General features: G+C 44.8%; 1 protein-coding gene across 4 annotated transcripts in view; it reads left to right on the forward strand.

Moving 5' to 3' along the window:
- Positions 1-20,758, forward strand: part of armc3 (armadillo repeat containing 3) — a 191,054-nt gene that overhangs the window by 24,570 nt on the left and 145,726 nt on the right. For 2 of the 4 annotated variants that reach the window (XM_038798110.1, XM_038798109.1), the window contains exons 2-3: positions 6,994-7,042; positions 14,093-14,213. In XM_038798110.1, the coding sequence (XP_038654038.1) occupies positions 6,995-7,042; positions 14,093-14,213 (169 nt within the window). In that variant the 5' untranslated portion in view covers position 6,994. Of the gene's footprint in view, positions 1-6,993; positions 7,043-14,092; positions 14,214-20,758 lie in introns of those variants that run through there. The other 2 variants (XM_038798111.1, XM_038798113.1) reach the window with 1 other exon arrangement.

Raw genomic sequence — 20,758 nt, forward strand, 5'->3', positions numbered from 1 at the left:
TCCCATCCTTTAAAGTTACAAAGCCAATCCGCAGAGTGGACCTTTCAAGCCCCTAATCTATCTCATTGCTTGCTCTGAAAATCAGTTCAAAATCAAATTGAATCCAATTCATGGTGTCCACAAGAGTATATACTAGATCCAAGCTGACAAGAAAAGGCATTGCACCTCATCTTGGGCTTAATGTGACGCTTTATCTTAGCCAAAATGAGTGAGCAAATTTGTACTTAACAAGCTCCCACACACAACAATGTGACGACCAATAATCTGATTTCGTGACATTGATTTGATTTCATATTGCAGTTGTACAAAACTCTGGTGCGGCCGCATTTGGAGTATTGTGTGCAGTTCTGGTCGCCGCATTATAGGAAGGATGTGGAAGCATTGGAAAGGGTACAGAGGAGATTTACAAGGATGTTGTATGGAGGGAAGATCTTATGAGGAAAGGCTGAAGGACTTGAGGCTGTTTTCGTTAGAGAGAAGAAGGTTAAGAGGTGACTTAATTGAGGCATACAAGATGACCAGAGGATTAGATAGGGTGGACATTGAGAGCCTTTTTCCTCGGATGGTGATGTCCAGCACGCGAGGACATAGCTTTAAATTGAAGGGAGATAGATATAGGACAGATGTCAGAAGTAGGTTCTTTACTCAGAGTAGTAAGGGCGTAGTACATAGAACAGTACAGCACAGAACAGGCCCTTCGGCCCTCAATGTTGTGCCGAGCCATGATCACCCTACTCAAACCCACGTATCCACCCTATACCCGTAACCCAACAACCCCCCCTTAACCTTACTTTTATTAGGACACTACGGGCAATTTAGCATGGCCAATCCACCTAACCCGCACATCTTTGGACTGTGGGAGGAAACCGGAGCACCCGGAGGAAACCCACGCACACAGGGGGAGGACGTGCAGACTCCACACAGACAGTGACCCAGCCAGGAATTGAACCTGGGACCCTGGAGCTGTGAAGCATTTATGCTAACCACCATGCTACCCTGCTGCAGTGGACGCAGTAAGTAGCAGTGGACGCGCCAACACTAAATGCATTCAAATGGTCATTGGATAGGCATATGGACGATAAAGGAATAGTGTAGAGGGACTTTAGAGGGGTTTCACAGGTCGGCGCAACATCGAGGGCCGAAGGGCCTGTACTGCGCTGTAATGTTCTATGTTCTCTGATTGAGGATTAGAGATTGGCTGGGACACTGAGCACCTCCTTACTCTTTTTAGAAATAGTGATGCAGCACATAACGAGGCCATGCTATCAAATATGCCTGTGCGAGCCCTTTGAAGGAGTTTTCCAATTAATTAAATTTAATTACATTCCTCATAGTTTGCAAATTTTCCTCCTTCATATATTTATCCAAATCCCTGTTGAAAATTTTTATTGAATATGTTTCTCCATCCGTGCAATGCACTCGAGATCCCAAAAATTTATCCGTAATTACTCAATCAAAAGCTAGTGGATGGGAGCTTCTGTACCACCCGGGTGGTGAATGTAGCCTAGTTTAAAGAGTCATCAATTTATGGCATCTCCAACAGTATTGTGTGGAGGTGAGTGCTGAGATAGATTTTGCATTAAGCCTTTAAAATGGGACTTTGGCTCCGAGGCAAGGTTAATAGTGCTATGCCACAATTGATGCCTGATGTAGGTGGAGGCAGTGACAGTGGTATTGTCCCTGGACTAATGATCCAGAGACCCAGACTAGTGATCCAGAGACCTGGGGACCCGGGATCTGATCCTGCATGGCAGATAGTGAAATTTGAATTCAGTAAAGAATCTGAAATTAAAAGTTTAAAGGTGACCATGACACCATTGTTGATTGTCATAAAAACCTATTTGGTTCACATAGTCCTTTAGGGAAAGGAATCTGTCGTCCTTACTTGGTCTGGCCTACATGTGACTGCAGATCCCTAGCAATGTGGTTGACTCTTAAAATGCCTTCAGGGATGGGCAATAAATGCTGGCCTCCAGCAATGCCTACATCCCATGAACGAATAAAGAAAAAAAAAATATTAGTAGCGTAGCTCCTTCATCAGATTATGCTCTGAAAGCAAGTCATTCCAAATAAACCTGTTGGACTTTAACCTGGTGTTGTAAGACTTCTTACTGTAACCTTTTGGACACTAAGGGGCAATTTAGCATGGCCAATCCACCTAACCTGCACATCTTTGGACTGCGGGGGTAAATCGGAGCACCCGGAGGAAACCCACGCAGGCACAGAGAGAGAGTGTAAACTCCACCCAGACAGTCACCCGAGGCCGGAATTGAACCCAGGTCCCTGGAGCTTTGAGGCAGCAGTGTTAACCACTGTGTCACTGTGCCCCCTTGGGTGAGAAGAATATAAAAGATGAGTAAAACTTTTTTTAAAAAATCATTCATGGGATGTGGGCATCACTGGCAAGGCCAGCATTTGTTGCCAATCACTGAATGACTTGAACTGAGGGCAGTTAAGTCTCAACCACATTGCTGTGGATCCGGAGTCATATCTTGGCCAGACAACGTACGGTTGGCAGATTTCCTTCCCTCCAGGACATTAATGAACCAGCTGGATTTTTTTTTAAACATCATTCGGATGATAGTTGTCATGGTCACCATTACTGAAATGAACTTTCTATCTGGATGTTTTAAGTGAATTTAAATTCCACCAGCTGCTTTGGTGAGAATTGAAACCATATTCCACAGCATTAGGCTAGGCCTCTGGAGTACTGTCCAGTGATATTACTTCTGTGCCATCATCTCCTCTCATCTTGCTTACTTTACAGTTCATGAAATTCTGTAGCCTGAGTTGTCTCTTGTGCATACGAAAGTGAGTGATGACAGTGCTGTGATTGGAAAGTCAAGTGACTATTAAATAATGTGGTGTCTAGGTTGTTACTTCTGACAAGCTGTCAAGTGAATGGACAGCATTATATACGTCCTCCAATGTATTGGAATAGATATCCACTAGATAGGGTACTATATGTACATTATTGAAAGGCTAGCCCATTTTGAGGCCCAGGGCTAATTGTTTGCACTCAATTCTTTGCCGATCAGCTTCGCTATTTGTTTGGCTGTATGTAGGTTCAACAGATGTATATGCATTCAGCTGCCTTCAAAAACACTAATGGATTCTGAAATAGAGTTTGTTTTTACAGATTTCCTCTGAATGTGAGTTGACGGCTTTGACAGTTTTATGATACTTTTAACAGGTGTGATAAAAGGAAAATAAAAAAACTCGCTTTATGTGTATGTTTAAATTGGAGTCATGGTTTGGGAACTACAGTTCCAATAGGCTTGGGCCTTCTGTGCATGTGCCATCCTGGAAATGGCCACATCTACGCAGTTCGTGCTTTTTATATTTTTGTGCATTTGCTGGCTGGGGAATGGCTTGTCAAATACAGTTTGTTGATTTTGCAGTCCTTGTGCTGGGAACCAGAGTGACGCACATATGTAGTTCATTTTTCTATGGGTGGCACAGTGATCATCACTGCTCTCTCTCAGCCCCAGGGACCCAGATTCGATTCATGCCTCGGATGATTGTCTATATTGAGTTTGTACGTTCTCCTGCCTGCATGGGTTTCCTCCCAAAGACAGTACAAAGACATGTAGATTGTCCATATTAAATTGCCCTCAGTGCTAGGTTAGGTGGGGTTACCGGGATAGGTCGGGGAATTGGGCCTAGGTAGGGTGCTTTTCAGAGGGTCGATGCAGACTCAATGGGCTGAATGGCCTCCTTCTGCAGTGTAGGGATTCTGATATTCAAACTATGAATTAGACTGAGAACTGGTCCTGCACATGTGCAGAAGAAAAAAAGTGAAACCACATGAAACTGGAGGTCCAGTGACCTGAAGAGGAGCACCATTTCATGGAAGGTATCCCAAGGGGCAGGACATAGGGGCCATTTTGGGGCAGCATGGTAGCATGGTGGTTAGCATCAATGCTTCACAGCTCCAGGGTCCCAGGTTCGATTCCCGGCTGGGTCACTGTCTGTGTGGAGTCTGCACGTCCTCCCCATTTGTGCGTGGGTTTCCTCCGGGTGCTCCGTTTCCTCCCACAGTCCAACGATGTGCGGGTTAGGTGGATTGGCCATGCTAAATTGCCCGTAGTGTCCTAATAGTAAGGTTAAGGGGGGGGGGGGGGGGGAGTTGTTGGGTTGCGGGTATAGGGTAGATATGTGGATTTGAGTAGGGTGATCATTGCTCGGCACAACATCGAGGGCCGAAGGGCCTGTTCTGTGCTGTACTGTTCTATTGGAGGGAGGGAAAGAGAGGTCCCAAAGAAAGAAAAGAAGTATCCAAACCAGGGAGTGGGGCAGAAACAGGTCCCAGAAGACAGTTCCAGTTCAGGGGCAAGGGCAGAGATCAGAAACAAATCCAGTTAAGTAAAATTATAAGAAAGGTGCAGAGCAATAGGCTCCGAATTAAAGAGAAGGATGTGTGGGGAGCCGATCTGAAGCAAAGTGGGCACAAGAGAACTCCTCAGGATCTGAGGGTAGCTGAGAGGTTAGTGACTGTGCTGCGGCCCATAAGGGCAAATGGTACTCTCTTTTTTTTTGGAGCTGTGGTGTTTTGCTTGGCATGGCCAAAGATATGAAAATGTGCTTGGAAGGTGAAGCTTGAGTTGAGTGTACATAGAATACCTACATGCAGATCCAGGAGAAAGGAATCTCAGAAGGCAAGATTGAAACTCTGGAGGTGAATTCTGCTTGAGACTGTCCAAGTGAGAGTGACGTATCGGAGAGAATTCCGAGGCAAGATTTGATTGTGGAGATTGGAAACCCTTCTTGAGAGAGACAGCGTTTCAGTGAGACCAGTTGACTCACCATGCAACAAGCATCTGGGTGGGTAATTGAGAGATCCATAGATTTGGTCGCATTTGTTATTTACCTTGCAGTATGGTGTAGCCACCTGGGGTGGCCATGTCCCGTTTTTCAAAATGGACACTTGCAGAGAATGAAAGGAAAATTGGACAATGCTAAGAAAGCAAGCAAGTACAAGGTTTGTCTATGGCTTGGAGGTTGCAGCTCCCAGACAAGACCGATACTACCAGCCATTCGCATGCTAATGAGCTATCTCCAGGGACAAAAGAGAAACATTTTAAGCAAATGATACCAGAGGAGACTCCCCGGCGCCAGAGGAGACTTAAAACAAAGCAGGCCAACGGTCACCTAGGGCCCGCCCAGTAATCAAGGCAGCCACCCCTTTATTGGAGAAAATCAATACCAATGATTAGGATATGGTCCAATTAATTGGGGCCAAGTTCAAGGCCCGCCCAAAAGAGCGCGAAGCCCCTTTGGGGTATAAAGAGGAGCCCCTAAGACAGATCGCTTTCTTCTTCTTCTTCTTCTTCTCCTTCATCTTGGCCTTGGCTCTCAGCGACGAGAGACCCGCCCAGCACCAGACAAGTAAGTCTAAAGTCAACACATGCTACGAGATAGGTGCTCCTCGCTACTAGTCTCTTCAAGTTCGATGCCAGCAGCCTCAGAACCGGACAACGGCCATTGTTCCTCTGACTGAGTGGGCACCCAAAGCTAAGTATAGGCTTTTAGTAGTAGTGATAGTTTAGTGAGTAGAGTATGTGCACAAGTATAATTGACTGTGTGTGTAAATAAATGTGCATTGATTTCAAACTAACTAACTGGTGTATTGAGTCTTTGATCAGTATTCGGTTTTGAACCTTGTGGCAGTATCGAAAAGATACCTGGCGACTCTTGAGCTAGCATAATTAAAACTGAGCAAATTAAGGAGAGCATAATGAGCAACAATGGAGTGTCTGACTGCAGTTGGCTTTTTAATTCACATGTACCACGCACTTGCTTTGACTATTACAGTATAAGATAGATGTGGTAAATTGTTTATCTTTCTGAATTTGTTGTGTCTGTAAAGAGATAGCTGGGGTGAAGGAATCGTGAATATTTGGATAATTCCTTTTGTGTTTGTATTGAAATCTTTCCAATCTATTTGTCTGGTATAATATACTTCATTTTCTTTGTTTAATAAATGTTTTATTAACTGTTAATAGTTCATGAGCAGACTTCCTATAAATTGGTTCAGTAATTTACCTCCAGGGTTTCTTTAAAAAAAATTAGGATCTATCAAGCCAGGTTTCATTCTAGGATTTTATATGTTCGGTGTGATCATCGGATGAGATGATAACACCAGCTATAATTGTTCTGTCAAAAATCATTTTTTTTTCTTTTAATTGTGCCTTTCAACTAATTTGTTAATAGGTTTATGAATTTTTCAATATCTTCCAAATGTTATTGTGGGGCTTGAGTTCTGTTTATAAAGTAGGTTCTGGATGAGTAGGTGAGGGAGGAGGGTGGGGTAATGGGGGGGGGGGGGGGCGTTGGGGGGTGAGAGCAAGGGGGGCTTTTCACTCGTCTGTTGGTTTAACTTTATGTGGAAGAGCCACTGATGGCCTTGAAGCACTGGGCCGATATATCTGGAAATGGAGGCAGGCTTCTTAACCTGAACACGTTGGCATGGGCCCGTCCCCACTTTTGCCTTCTCCTCCAGCCTGCACTGCATCTTGATATCTTCCCATTCTCCAAGACATGAAGTTCCCACCTGCCGCCAGGGCAGAAGCAGGATTACAATGTCAGAGTTAATCCAGACTCCTGATTCCTTCCTATTTCCATTTGCAATGCTGATCATTGCCTGCTCGCAGCAACAATTCATTTGTCACAGGATTATCGCATGCATTGAAAAAAAGTGAATGCAATTTTCCACATTACAATTTTATCAAAACTTGGGATCAGCAGTATATTGTGAAGGTGTACACTCTAAATAATTTATGAATATCAGAATCCCTGCAGAACTCCATGTCATTAGCCCTCCAATTAAGATTTTCTACTTACTTTATGGGAATTGCATGAAGTACTCTTAATACTTAAAGTTTACAATAAAATACTTAACATGTCAGATAAAAACATTACGATGCAGTGTATCTATTTATATATGTCTTCCTATAATAATTATTTAAAGCATATCTGTTGTCTTTTCCATAGGATGGGTAAGAAACAAAAGAAGGAAGTTGAGCCATTTCCAAAAGATCCAGTAAGTTGGTCTTAAATATAAAAGCCTCCTAATAGCTGTTAGCCACTCTGTAAAATATTTTGTATCGTGACAATTGGTTTAAACATTTGATTAACTAACTGACAAGTGAGACAAGAGTTTGCTGAGCATAGATGCACATTTATTTTGATTTTTTTTTCTACAAAAGTCGAATTCCAGATGATTATTTGCCCTTCAGAAAACAAATGATTTCATTTATTATTTGGAGAACTGGACAAATTGACTGAACCATCGTGGCCATTCTGTTTATGCTTAAGAATGAGGCAGACAATAGAGACCGACAGAACACCACTCCTCATGTCTCTCGTTGGAAAGATTTTTTTTGTATTATTATTTTTTCAACTTTGTTTTATTGCCATATAGGTTTTATCCACCATTGCTTCCATGTGTGTTGACTTACTTTTAGAAAGCCTCATGTGGAGCTTTATTATGTGCCTTCAAATTATGCCCAACAGCAGCACACCTTTTCATTGTTTATGGTATGGGCAGGTAATTTACTAAAAGATCACAGCCCCATCAATATTTTTTTCTTGGTTGTGCACACCTAGTTTAAAAGGGCTTGTTCGCCACAGATGTTGGAATTTTTGAGTTGCTGTGCAGCCACTAGGGGGAAACATTGCCCTCTCGATCTGTGCACGTTCAGGACCTGGACGTTCCTGTTGCTTGCCATTTTAACAAAAGACTCTGCTCCCATGCCCACATGTCTGTTCTTGGCCTACTGCAATGTTCCAGTGAAGCTCAACGCAAACTAGAGGAACAACATCGCCCTACAGTCGGTCTCAACATCAAATTCAACAGCTTCAGATGATTAGCTCTACACCACCTAGACCCATTTTGTTTTCATCCCATTTCATTTCAACTGTCTCTTACCATTTCTTTCTTTCTTAATATATATTTAAACCCCAATCTTATCCACCTTTCCTTACCCCTTCTCCCCTTTGCTTGTCAAAGTTTAGCCTCTGATGTTAGTTTCTCTGTTGTTTGGTCTCTCACACCTTTTGTTCTCTCTGGGGACTGCTATTAGCACTCTTTTCCCTTGGTTTCTGTGGCCATTAGCACCCCATTTCTCTGGGTTTTTGTGGCTATGACTTATCTTTTCTTACTCTGCAGTATAAATATTCCCCACATTCTCTGACTTAGCTTTGACAAAGAGTCATTGGACTCGAAACGCTAGCTCTTTTCTCTCCCTACAGATGCTGCCAGACCTGCTGAGATTTTCCAGCATTTTCTCTTTCAAATTATTCATATGGTGAGGTTCATTGTTTCTAAATCCAGAGTGCTCTTTTAAGGTCCCTAGGTTCATGGAGATAACATAAATAAGGGGTAAAATTCTGAAGGGCATGCAGGAGCAGTGGGACTATCAATTGTGCATAGTTCATTGAAGGTAGCAGGGCAGGTGGAGAGCAGTTAATAAAGCATATGTATCCTGGACAATATTAATAGGGATATAGCGTACAAGAGCAAGGAGGTTATGCTGAATCTATACAATACTAGATAGACCTCAGCTAGAGTGTAAGTTCTGGGTGCCACACGACAGGAAGGATATGAAGGTATTGCAGAGAGTGCAGAAGTATTTACAAGAATGGTTTCACGGATGAGAAACTTCAGTTATGAGGATAGATTGGGGAGGTTGGGGCTGTTCTCCTTGGAGAGAAGAAGGCTAAGAGGAGATTTGCTAGAGATGTTCAAAACCATGTGGGGGCTGGACAGAGTAGATAGGGAGAAGCTGTTCCTGCTCCTAAAAGGATCAAAAATTATATTTTCAAAAGAAGCAAATGTAATGTGCGGAGAAACTTTTTCACACACAAGTGTTTCGGGTCTGGGATGCATTGCCTGGAAGTGTGGTGGAGGCAGGTTCAATTGAGGCATTCAAGAGGCCATTAGGTTATTATTGGAATGGAAACAATGTTGCACAGTGATTAGCACTGTTGCTCCACAGCACCAGGGTCCCAGGTTCAATTCCCGGCTTGGGTAACTGTGTGGTGTCTGCACGTTCGCCCCGTGCCTCCGTGGGTTTTCTCTGGGTGCTCCAGTTTCCTTCCATATGTCCGGAAAGACGTACAGATTGGGAATTTGAACATCCTGAATTCTCCCTCTGTGTACCTGAACAGGTGCCGGAATGTGGTGACTGGGGCTTTTCACAGAACTTCATTGCAGTGTTAATGTAAGCCTACTTGTGACACTAAAGTTTATTATTAAAATGTGCAGGGGTATAGGGAAAGGCAGGGGAATGGCACTAACTTATAATGCTCATTTTGATATTATTATTATTATTATTATTACAACAATTCTGGGAAAAATTCTGGGATTCTATGAGAAGGTATCCTGACAAATTATTTTTTTAAACATATTTTTATTGGCATTTTCAATTTAATTATGTACAGTTGCATTTTGTGTTTGATATTCATAGACTTAATAGAATTTACAGTGCAGAAGGAGGCCGTTCAGCCCATCATGTCTGCACCGGCGCTTGGAAAGAGCACCTCACTTAAGCCCACACCTCCACCCTATCCCCGTAACCCCACCAAACCTTTTTTTTTTGGACACTTAAGGCAAATTATCATGGCCAATCCACCTAACCTGCACATCTTGGACTGTTGGGAGGAAACCGGAGCACCCGGAGGAAACCTATGCCGACATGGGGAGAACATGCAGACTTCGCCTGGACCCAAGCCGGGAATCCAACCTGGGTCCCAGGAACTGTGAAGCAACAGTGCTAACCACTGTGCTACCTTACCATGTATTGTACAGAACTTGAGATTCTTTTACATTTATTTACATTTTGTCAGCATCTGGCTTGGTGCATTAGCCTCTCCTCTCTCTTTCTCCCCCCCCCCCCCCTCTTGATATCCTCCTCTGCTCGCTCAGGAGTGTGCCCCCCGCCTCGCCTCTCTTCTGCTCTTCTGCTTTGATTGAGATCAGCAACAAGATCCTAGAAAATGTACTAATTTTCCACATATTGGGAGTCTCCTCTCCACGAAGGCAGACATGGACAACAAGCTGCTTATTCACTCCAATATGCCAGCTTAGCCTTTGACAACTGAGAAAAAGAGTACTTCAGGACTAGGATCTCAAACCTGAGACTAGGTTTATGGTTTACTAGACAGCAGTAATTCCTGTGCTCTGATATGCTTTAGAGTCGTGGACAACCTACAGAAGGCATCACTGGTGGTGCTTTCACAAGATCGTACAAATATGGTGACAAGAAAAGCAGTCCAACAACAGTGTTTTCTCTATTTCTGACCAGCATCAAAATACTAAGCACTCACACCTGGCTGAACTATAGTGTCCCAGTAAGTCTTAAACTCGTTATTCGGAATACACAGGGTGCCCCTGATCCATTGTTCTTCAGGACATTCCTGTCTAAACGGCTATTCGCCCATTACAGGGTCTGATGGCCTCTTTGCCCATCAGTGGGAGGTTAGTTGATTATCAATAGGATAGCTCTGTTCTTTTGTATTATTTGATGGTGTCGGCCATCAAACAGCCCAAGATAACAATGATGGGTTCAAGTCTGGAAATCCCAGAGAACCTTTGTTGGAAGGGCTGGGTGGAGCTTAGAGACAAGAGAGAAAAAATGCTGTTTTGTACATGTACAGGGGGAAGGTTTTTGAAATCAACTGAGAGAGGTCATGAAAATTGCCACCAAGACATGTTTTGGAAAAGGGCTCTGAACGAATGTCCCTAATGGAAGAAAAATTGCATCGTAAATGCAAGTATTACCTTTTGTCTTCCTGTGTATGTGGGATGAGAACTGCATGTTCTGGGACAGTGCTGTTTAACGGTAACTAGTATGTAAAGGTTAAGAAACTTCATGTAATTGGCTATTGTTAGGGTTGAAGTTTAAATATTCTTTTTCTTTTGTTTTAATAAAGTTTGTTTATAAAATAACCAACCCCTATTGCTTATATTTTCACTCTTGGAATGAAACAATCTTTCCGAACAGTCTTAAAACTTGTATAGCTTTGGTCCAGTCTTTTAGTCACTGTTAAGAGCTGACCAGACGTCTGTAACATAAGGGTGGGGAGTCTGTATTCAATAGAAGCTTAACTGGACTAGCTATATAACCCCTTGGTAGCAAGAGCAGGTCAGAGGCTTAGTACTCTGTGATGAATAGATCACCTCCTGACCCTTCAAAACCCCTGCATCATTTGCAAGGCTGAAGTCAGGAGAATTATGAAAGATTCAAGTTAAAAATCTGACCCCATCCAAGACAGAGCAGTAAGTTTCAATGCAGCAATGGTCTCAAAATCCACCTCCTCCAATGTTGCATTGTGGCTGCAGTATATATGATTTGCAGGATGCAGTATGTGTTTAAGCATAAGAAAGTAGAGTCAACGAAAAGCAGAATTGGAGCAAAGGATAAGGTAGGGCAAAGCCATATTTTAAATACCTGGTCAAAAATTTAAAATGTTTGGTTTTAGAAGAGTTCTTTTGTAATTTAGTGAGGATATGGATGATGGACAACGGCACTTGCGGCAGAAAATATGTGTGCTGGGGGTTCGGACAGGCGTTTGTGGAGGGTTGCGGGTGGGAAACCAGCAAGCAGTGCTGAGGCTGATCGAAACTGGGGATAATGCAGGAATGTGTGAGAATTTTAACAATAGGGATATTGGAGGTATGGGCGCTCGGTGTGAGGTGGGGGTGGGGGATGAGACTAGAAATTTTGCTAAGGTGTGCAGTATTCTGTCTTTGTGATAGATATGATATAAGCTTTAAAAGTTCAACTTAAAATCAAACTAGAATCCTAGTTTCCAAATGCTTAGTTCAGTTTGGAAGAGTAGCTGCAGAGGGGAATGGAATCTGTAGCAAAGGAGTGGAGATTGTGATGGAGACTGAATATGATAGTTTTGTGTTCAGTTGGAGAATTACTCATCCAACACTGAGCCAAATAATTGGTTGATAGCATTGGGCTTGAAAGTGTGGATATTGGTGTATGGGGCTCCAAAAAGGTGATGAACAATAAGTTGACTTCAGTTGTACTTGTGAAAGCTGACCCTATCTCTACACATGTAGATGAGGATGCAGATGAACCAGGGTTAGATTATTGGGAACACTAGGTGAATATGCAGGGTTGGAAAAAAAGCTGTTCCTTAGAAGTGCTGTGGCTACATTCAGATAGTTATTTGTCTGTTTGTTATTTACTGTACAGAAGGAAGCTATCGTGTCTGCATCGGCTCCCAAAAGAGTAACCTAGCTAGTCTCAATCCCCAGCCTTATCTCCGTAACCTTCTAAATTAATCGCTTTCAAATATATATCCAGCTCTCTTTTGAAACCTCCTATGGAATTCATATACATCACTCTCACAGGCAGCACATTCCAAACCCCAACAACTCTTCAAAGTTTCTCCTCATCTCACTCCGAGCTCTTTTGCTAACCATCTTGAAATTGTGATCCCCAGTCACTGATATATCAACTAGTGGAAACAGAATATCCTTCTTTACTCTCTCAAAATTGTTCAGAATTTTGAACACCTCAATAAGGTCACCTTTTACTCTTCTCTGCTCCAAGGAGAACAAGCCCAATTTCTCCAATTTTTCCTTGTATCTCATTCCTCATTCCTGGTATCATTCAAGTAAATCTCCTCTGCACGCTCTCCAGGGCTTTAACATCCTTCCTTAAATATAGTGCCCAGAACTGAACACAGTACTCCAAATGTGGTCTAACCAATGACTTGTAGAGGTGTAGCATCACTTTCTTGCTATACTCTATGCCTCTATTTATATACCCAAGGATGCCTTCTGAACAACTGTTTCACCTGCCTGGCCACCTTCAGAGAATTTTGCACTTTAATTAGAACTCACAATTGAGTATAATGAAACTTCAAGAGTCAAATTAGCTGACCTCCACCGGGGCAGCAGTTAAGATACTAAAATTGTCTTTGTGTTCCTGGACTAGGACCAGTAAATTGGGGTAGGGGGGGGGAGATATTATTGTTCCTTCTTCTGACATTTATCCAGTGTCCTGCACAAATAGACCCTGGATATAATTGTGAGGTTATATTTATATGCATGGTCAAAAAATTAAATATTTTAAACACTCACAAATAGGATGGAGGGGCTAGAAGGCTTTCCAGTGTGTGTGTGTGTGTGTGAAACTATTCGAGGAAGAATAAACTAATTCAGAAGAAAATGGAAAATATTCGAAGGGAAAACCAATCTGGAGAGAATCATTAGTAAAGAGAACTATATACTTTTGAAGACGCCAACAACTGATTAGTGCGACAATGGACCTAAACATACATAGCCACATGTAGTAGATATTTCAATGAAAAAACAAATATCAGTTTATTGTGAACAATCATTTGTATTCTCTGAGGAATGCTGTTAAGAACTTTCCTGATTTAAATGCAAGGGTATTCCAAATCACTGAAGGGAAACATGTAATGCTGGTTTTTAACTGTTTATTTTGCAATTTGGTATAATGTGTTTATTTTGCAATTTGGTATAATGTGAGAAAAGAGATGAAAACCAATGTCTTGCTATAATCATTCAAAGAAAAAAATGTTTATTGAACTGTAAACCACACACCAGGAATGGCAATAATATAGAACAAAATTATTAACTACAATAATGGTTACACGCATGGTATATTTAAATCAACTCCACTGCAAATCTCTCTACATTCCTAAACTCTGAGAACATACCTCCCCAAAACAACATCCCATAGATTTTAACAGAATGAGCCAAATCCAGCAATAATGACTACAAATGATTTTGGGAGGCGGGGGCGGGCCAGGCTGATCATATGGAATGTGAGAGGGTTGAATGAAATGAGGGTGGATTTTAAGAGGTGGGATATGTTGCCGCTGCTACTGGCTGGATGCGATCTATCCTCACACACCTTAATGAAATTTCCACTTTACAATAATTTTAAGCATTGAGAATAATGAGTTACCTAAATTGGCCATTTCATCCAATACAAGGTAGATTTTAAAATATGGTTGAATGAGTGCTGGAAAATGTTGTTTATTCACTTCTTGAAGTGACGGAATATTAAAAATATACAAAAATGAACTCTGCTCTTTTCAGCAATTTAGTACATTTATTATCGAGAGCCGAAATGTGCACACAGTGGTTCTTATGCTGGATTCACTAGAAGATGAAATTTTGCTTAAAGCCTGTGAAGCCATCTACAAATTTGCCGAGAAAGGTTAGTTTATTTTCATTCACACTTGTCTTGTAGTATGTTAATATTTCAAGATGTTCATCAAGTAACCGTGCATGATACAATTTTTAATACCTAATCATTACAATCCATTTGCATTGCTTTTGTAGAATTGACCTTGTGCTTTTTGTGTTATTTTTGTAAGGAAAATATAAGTATTTCCTAAATGGTGGCATTTTCAGGGGCTTTTGCTTTTTAAATCCACTGCATACTTCACATTTTTGTACGGTAAAATGTAATTTAAAATTGGGTACTTTATGGAGATATGCTGCAGCTAAATGATGTTCATGAAAGTGAAATGCAGTGTATGAAAATTTGAAGCTGGTAGTTTTTGGGCTGAGAAAAGTATGTTAGTTTCCATAATAAACAGATGATATGTAAAAGAAGCGACACAAGCAAAATCTTTGATCGCAATGAGTGGGTAGAATCTGAAGTGTGACTTCGAGTGGCATAAAGTAGGGGGAAGACATGCACAATGTGCCTCCTGCTGGAGAACTGATCTCTTTGCCCTTTTTTTGGCGGCAAGGGTTGCTTAATCCTTGGAAACTTATGTTAGTTACCGGGGAGTTCTCTCTTTGCTGAGATGCCGAGAAAAAGCAAAGATAAGAAAGCTTTGAGCAGAAACTCGTTGACAGAGTCTGAAGCCTCTCGGAGCTCAAAATTAGTTAAGATGGCAGAGTTGGTTTCTTTCTTTCCTGCCACTCCATTAACGTCTGAGGTTCTCACTAGTATCTTGGCGGAAGAGTTTGAGAAGGATCTTTATAGATCAATCAAATAGTCCTTGGCCCCCGTTTGTGTGGCTCAGGGAAAAACTAGTGAGACTATCGAAGTCCATGGAGTTGCAGTCAAGAGTACGGAGGTGGCTTTATTGGACCACAGCGACCGGATTCATAGAATCATAGAATTTTCAGTGCAGAAGAAGGCCATTTGCCCATCTAGTCTGCACCAGCTCTTGGAAAGAGCACCCACTTAAGCCCACACCTCCACCCCATCCCTGTAACCCAGTAACCGCACCTAACCCTAAGGGCAATTTACCGTGGCTGATCCACCTAACCTGCATATCTTTGGACTGTGGGAGGAAACCAGAGCCGCGGAGGAAACCCATGCAGACACCGTACAGACAGTGATTCAAGCCGTGAATCAAACCTGGGACCCTGAAACTGTGCTAAGCACTGCCATTGTGCTGCCCTTTAATGGTTTCATTGTCATCATTAGAGTTTTAATTCTATCACCTGCCATGGTGCGATCCGGATCCCCATATCATTATCCGGGGTCTCTGGGTTACCAGTATGGCAACAATACCACTATGCTACCAGCTCACCACAAGTCAGATTGGACCCCAGTAACCCGGCTAGTATTATTTAATTTATGAAGCAACGCCCAATCATAGGCCACTTGGATTCCCAGGTGACGAAAGCTAGATCTGGCAAGATGAAAAGGTAACATCCCTAGATGGGCTCCCCTCTCTGGGAAGGTTAACTGGGAAGTATTTGCTCTTATCCAGATTTGGCTTATACCCAGATAAGGAGCCAAAGCTCCCAAGCAGCTTCATTATCTCATCCATAGTGGTACTGGGTCCATAAAATAAAGAAACAGGTCATCCACGCACAAGACACTTCAGTTGCCAGCGCAAATGGGAACAAAGACGATGGACATCCCTGCTCTTGCAGCTATTCAGCGGAACGTAATCTTAATTCAAAGGATTTGTGCGAACACTAACAGTGGGGACTCTATAAAGAAGACAAATCCATGATGTAAACTATTGTCCAAATCCAAACTTCCCAAGAATCTCAAAGGGAGGTACCCACTCCATCCTATCAAATGCCTTTTAAGTATCTAGGGAAACAATCCTGTTCAGTTCAGGCACAGAATAGGGGGTGAGGACAACATTTAATAGACTATGTATATTAGCTGACAACTGCTGACCCCTGACAAATCCTGTTTTGCCTTCCAAGATTACCTGGGAGGCAGGACTCCAACCGCAGTGTTAGCACTGTGCAAGTAACTTTGTGTCCGAAATAGACCCACATTCTGTAGAGTCCTTATCTGTCTTAAGGATCAGGGAAATAGAGGCCTGCACAACTAACGGACAGCTAACCCAAGGAAGGGAGGACCAGTTGTTTTGCAAACTTCTTATAAAACTCAATGGGAAGCCATCAGGGCTAGGAGCTTTACCGTCTATATCAATGTAATGCATTTCTTAATTTTCTCAGGGCCCAACAGGGATTCCAACTCTTTCTATTTCTCCCTCCTCTTTGTCTTAATTAATAAGACTAGTATGGCGGGGGGTGGGCACCGGAGCAATAGGTCAGAAGGTGAAAAAATTGACAGAGAACTCGGAAATAGGGCCGGTATGGCCCTGAGGAAGAGCAGACAGGGAGATGTTGCTGAAAACAGTGGGACTGGTGGCCTGATGTTTAACACAAGAAGTATAACGGGTAAGGCAGATGAACGTAGAGCTTGGATTAGTACTTGGAACCATGATGTTGTTGCCAATACAGAGACCTGGTTGAAGGAAGGACAGGATTGGCAGCTAAACATTCCAGGATTTAGATGTTTAAGCCAGGATAGAGGGGGATGTAAAAGGGGTGGAGGAGTTGTGCTACTGATTAGGGAAGCGGGGGAGGAAAGAGATTGATGCTGGGCGATGTTTTTTCGAGAGGAAATGATGTAAGGAGGGGCGGGGTGGAGGGAAAGGGGTTCGATGTTAATAATGGATAGGGGTGGGTCAGGCTCATGGGGCAGGGCCCGGTGGTATGATGATGGTGGATAAGAAGGGTGGGGGGGGTGGGGGTAAGAGACCCCCAGTTAGGATAGTCACGTGAGAGGGCTAGGAGGTCCGGTCAAGGGTGCTTGCGCATCTTAAAAGTTTGAAAGCCAATGTAGCAATTCTGCAGAAGACTCACTTGAGAGTGAAGGACCAGGTGAGACTTAAATCGGGCTGGGTTAGCCAAGTGTTTCACTCTGGACTTGACGGAAGGGCTCGAGGGGTAGCGGTGTTGGTCAGCAAAAGAGTACGCTTCCAGATGGAGAAGGTGGTGGCAGATCAAGGGGGTAGATATGTGATTGTGACAGGGGCGCTGGAGGGGAGGTTAGTGGTGCTGTTAAGTTGAGACCATGTGTGATTCGCAAAGAAGGTGTTTGGGACCATCCCCGACTTGGACACACACAAACTGATAGTGGGGAGTGATGCACAATCAATTGTACAAAGACTAAGGTGAGATACAACTGTGGCTTTATTGCAGTAAGATGTGTGGCCTCCCACAGCACCTGGCGAAATGGCTGCTGAATAGAGGACACGCTCCTCCTACTGGGCGGAGCCAGCAGGCAAGGGCTACCGGCGAACTTGTCGTACAGGTCCCACCTTACATCACCTAATACAGGTGTAACAGTGGTATACCACATTCACCCCCTGTTAAAAATGAGTCCAGCGGGGGTGGTGGAGAACTATATACAGTAGTGAATTTATGTACAGTGTTTTATCAGGGAAAAGAAAAAAAACGTAATTTGAAAGTCCGGTGCCAGTTAGAGATTCAACTGGTCTGGTGCCTTGATGTTCCGCTGGGAGAGACACAGCGGTGGCAGCGATGTCGATGCTGCCCTGATGTTGGGTGACTCCAGGAGTGTGCTGAAATCCTCTTCATCATCTGGCATGGGCAGGGGAAGGAGGGATGGTCCTGGTGGGGTTCATGTTGGGAGCGCCGGGGAAGGGGAGGGTGGCGCCGGGCCGGAGAAGTGTGTGTGTGTGGGTGGAACCTGCTGGTGCCAGGTCCCTGAGGGAGACAATATCATGGCGGCTGTCGGGGTACACCACATAGGCATACTGGGGGTTGGCATGGGGCAAGTGCACCCTATCCGCCAACGGATCTGCCTTGTGGAGTCGGACGTGCCTACGGAGCAGGACCGGTCCTGGAGCTGCGAACCAAGTGGGGAGCGACACCCCGGATGTGGACTTCTTGGGGAAGGCAAAAAAACGATCATGGGGAGTGTTATTCGCAGCGGTGCACAGTTGTGACCGGATGGAGTGTAGTGCATCAGGGAGGACTTCCTGCCAGCGAGAGGCTGGGAGGTTCCTGGACCGTAGGGCCAGTTGGACGGCCCTCCATACCGTCCCGTTCTCCCTCTCTACCTGCCCATTTCCCCGGGGATTATAGCTGGTCGTCCTGCTGGAGGCGATACCCCTGCTGAGCAGGAACTGCTGCAGCTCATCACTCATGAATGAGGGTCCCCTGTCACTGTGGATGTAGGCAGGGAAACCGAACAGAGCGAAGATTGTGTTTGGGGCTTTGATGACGGTGGCAGACATCATATCGGGGCATGGGATGGCGAAGGGGAATCTGAAGTACTCATCGACCACACTGAGAATATACGTGTTTCGGTCAGTGGAGGGGAGGGGCCCTTTGAAATCCACGCTGTGGCGTTCAAAGGGGTCGGAGGCCTTCACCAGGTGTGCACGGTCCGGCCGGTAGAAGTGCGGTTTGCACTCCGCATAGACCTGGCAGTCCCTGGTCACTGTCCGTACTTCCTCGACGGAGTAGGGCAGATTTAAAAAAAATAAAATAATTTTTATTGAAAAATTTTGAATTGGGAGCCTCGCATCCTTCCACTGCAGCAAGATCCTCCGCATGGCTGCTAGGGACGCAAAGGCCAGAACACCGGCCTCTTTTGCCTCCTGCACTCCCGGCTCCACCGCAACTCCAAAAATCGCAAGTCCCCACCCTGGTTTGACCCTGGATCCAACCACCCTCGACACCGTCCCCGCCACCCACTTCCAGAATTCTTCCAGTGCTGGGCATGCCCAGAACATATGGGCGTGGTTCGCTGGACTCCCCGAACATCTGGTGCACCTGTCCTCTCCCCCAAAGAACCTACTCATCCTAGTCCCGGACATGTGGGCCTGGTGCAGCACCTTAAATTGGATGAGACTAAGCCTCGCATATGAGGAGGAAGAGTTGACTCTCTCCAAGGCATCCGCCCAAGTTCCATCCTCTATCTGCTCCCCGAGTTCCTCCTCCCATTTAGCCTTCAGCTCCTCCACTGACGATTCCTCCACCTCCTGCATTACCTTATAGATGTCAGACACCTTCCCCTCTCTGACCCACACCCCCGAAAGCACTCTGTCCATCGTTCCCCACGAGGGCAGCAAAGGGAATTCCTCTACCTGCCGCCTAGCAAAAGCCTTTACCTGCAAGTATCTGAACATGTTCCCTTGGGGAAGCCCAAATTTATCTTCCAGTTCCCCCAGGCCCGCAAACCTCCCGCCAATAAACAGGTCCCTCAATTTACTGATGCCCACCCTCTGCCATCCCCTAAATCCCCCATCCCTGTTCCCTGGGATGAACCGATGATTGCCACCCAATGGAGCCTCCATCGAGCCCCCTGTTTCCCCCCTATGTCGTCTCCACTGTCCCCAGATTCTTAGGGTCGCCGCCACCACCGGACTCGTGATAAACCTCTTAGGGGAGAGCAGCAACGGCGCCGTTGGAGTAGGGCAGATTGTGATCCTTGACGAGATGGTACAATCCTAGACCCCCGGGTGACAAAGGCTGTCGTGTAGAGCCCGGAGTCGGTCTACTTGTGCGCTGGCACATGTACCTCGGGATAGGGTGTCTGGGGGCTCGTTGAGTTTGTCGGGGCGATACAAAATCTCGTAATTATAGGTGGAGAGCTCGATTCTCCACTGCAAGATTTTATCGTTTTTGATCTTGCCCCACTGCGTGTTGTTAAACATGAAGGCTAACGACTGTTGGTCAGTGAGGAGGGTGAATCTCCTGCCGGCCAGGTAATGCCTCCAATGCCGCACAGCTTCAACGATAGCTTGGGTTCTTTTTCGACGTGCGAGTGCCAAATTTCTGAGGCATGAAGGGTGCGGGAAAAGAATGCCACGGGTCTGCCTGCCTGATTGAGGGTTGCGGCAAGTGCGACATCTGATGCGTCGCATTCTACTTGGAAGGGCAGTGTCTCGTCTACTGTGTGCATCCCGGCCTTGGCTATATCAGCTCTGATACGGGCAAAGGCCTGTTGTGCCTCGGCCGTAAGGGGAAAGTGGATGGGCTGAATGAGTGGGCGGGCCTTGTCCGCATAGTTTGGGACCCACTGGGCGTAGTAGGAGAAGAACCCCAGGCAGCATTTGAGGGCCTTGGGGCAGTGGAGAAGGGGAAGCACCATGAGGGGCTGCATGTGGTCGGGATCGGGCCCCAGATCTCCGTTCTGGACAACGTAGCCGAGGATGGCTAAGCGGGTTGTGCTGAACACGCACTTCTCCTTGTTGTCGGTGAGGTTGAGGAGAGTGGCGATGTGGAGGAATTTGGCAAGGTTGGCATCGTGGCTGCAAATCGTGACAGTGACGTTGTCTTGGTACGGTAAGGTGGCCCGCAAACCGTACCAGTCGACCATTCGGTCCATCTCCCTTTGGAAGACCGAGACCCCGTTAGTGACGCCGAAGGGAACCCCGAGGAAGTGATAGCGATGACCGTCTGCCTCAAAAGCAGCGTATGGACGGTCCGATTTATGAATGGGGAGCTGGTGGT

The sequence above is a fragment of the Scyliorhinus canicula genome, chromosome 5 (genome assembly GCF_902713615.1).
Source record: "Scyliorhinus canicula chromosome 5, sScyCan1.1, whole genome shotgun sequence".
NCBI classification, from domain to species: Eukaryota; Metazoa; Chordata; class Chondrichthyes; order Carcharhiniformes; family Scyliorhinidae; genus Scyliorhinus; species Scyliorhinus canicula.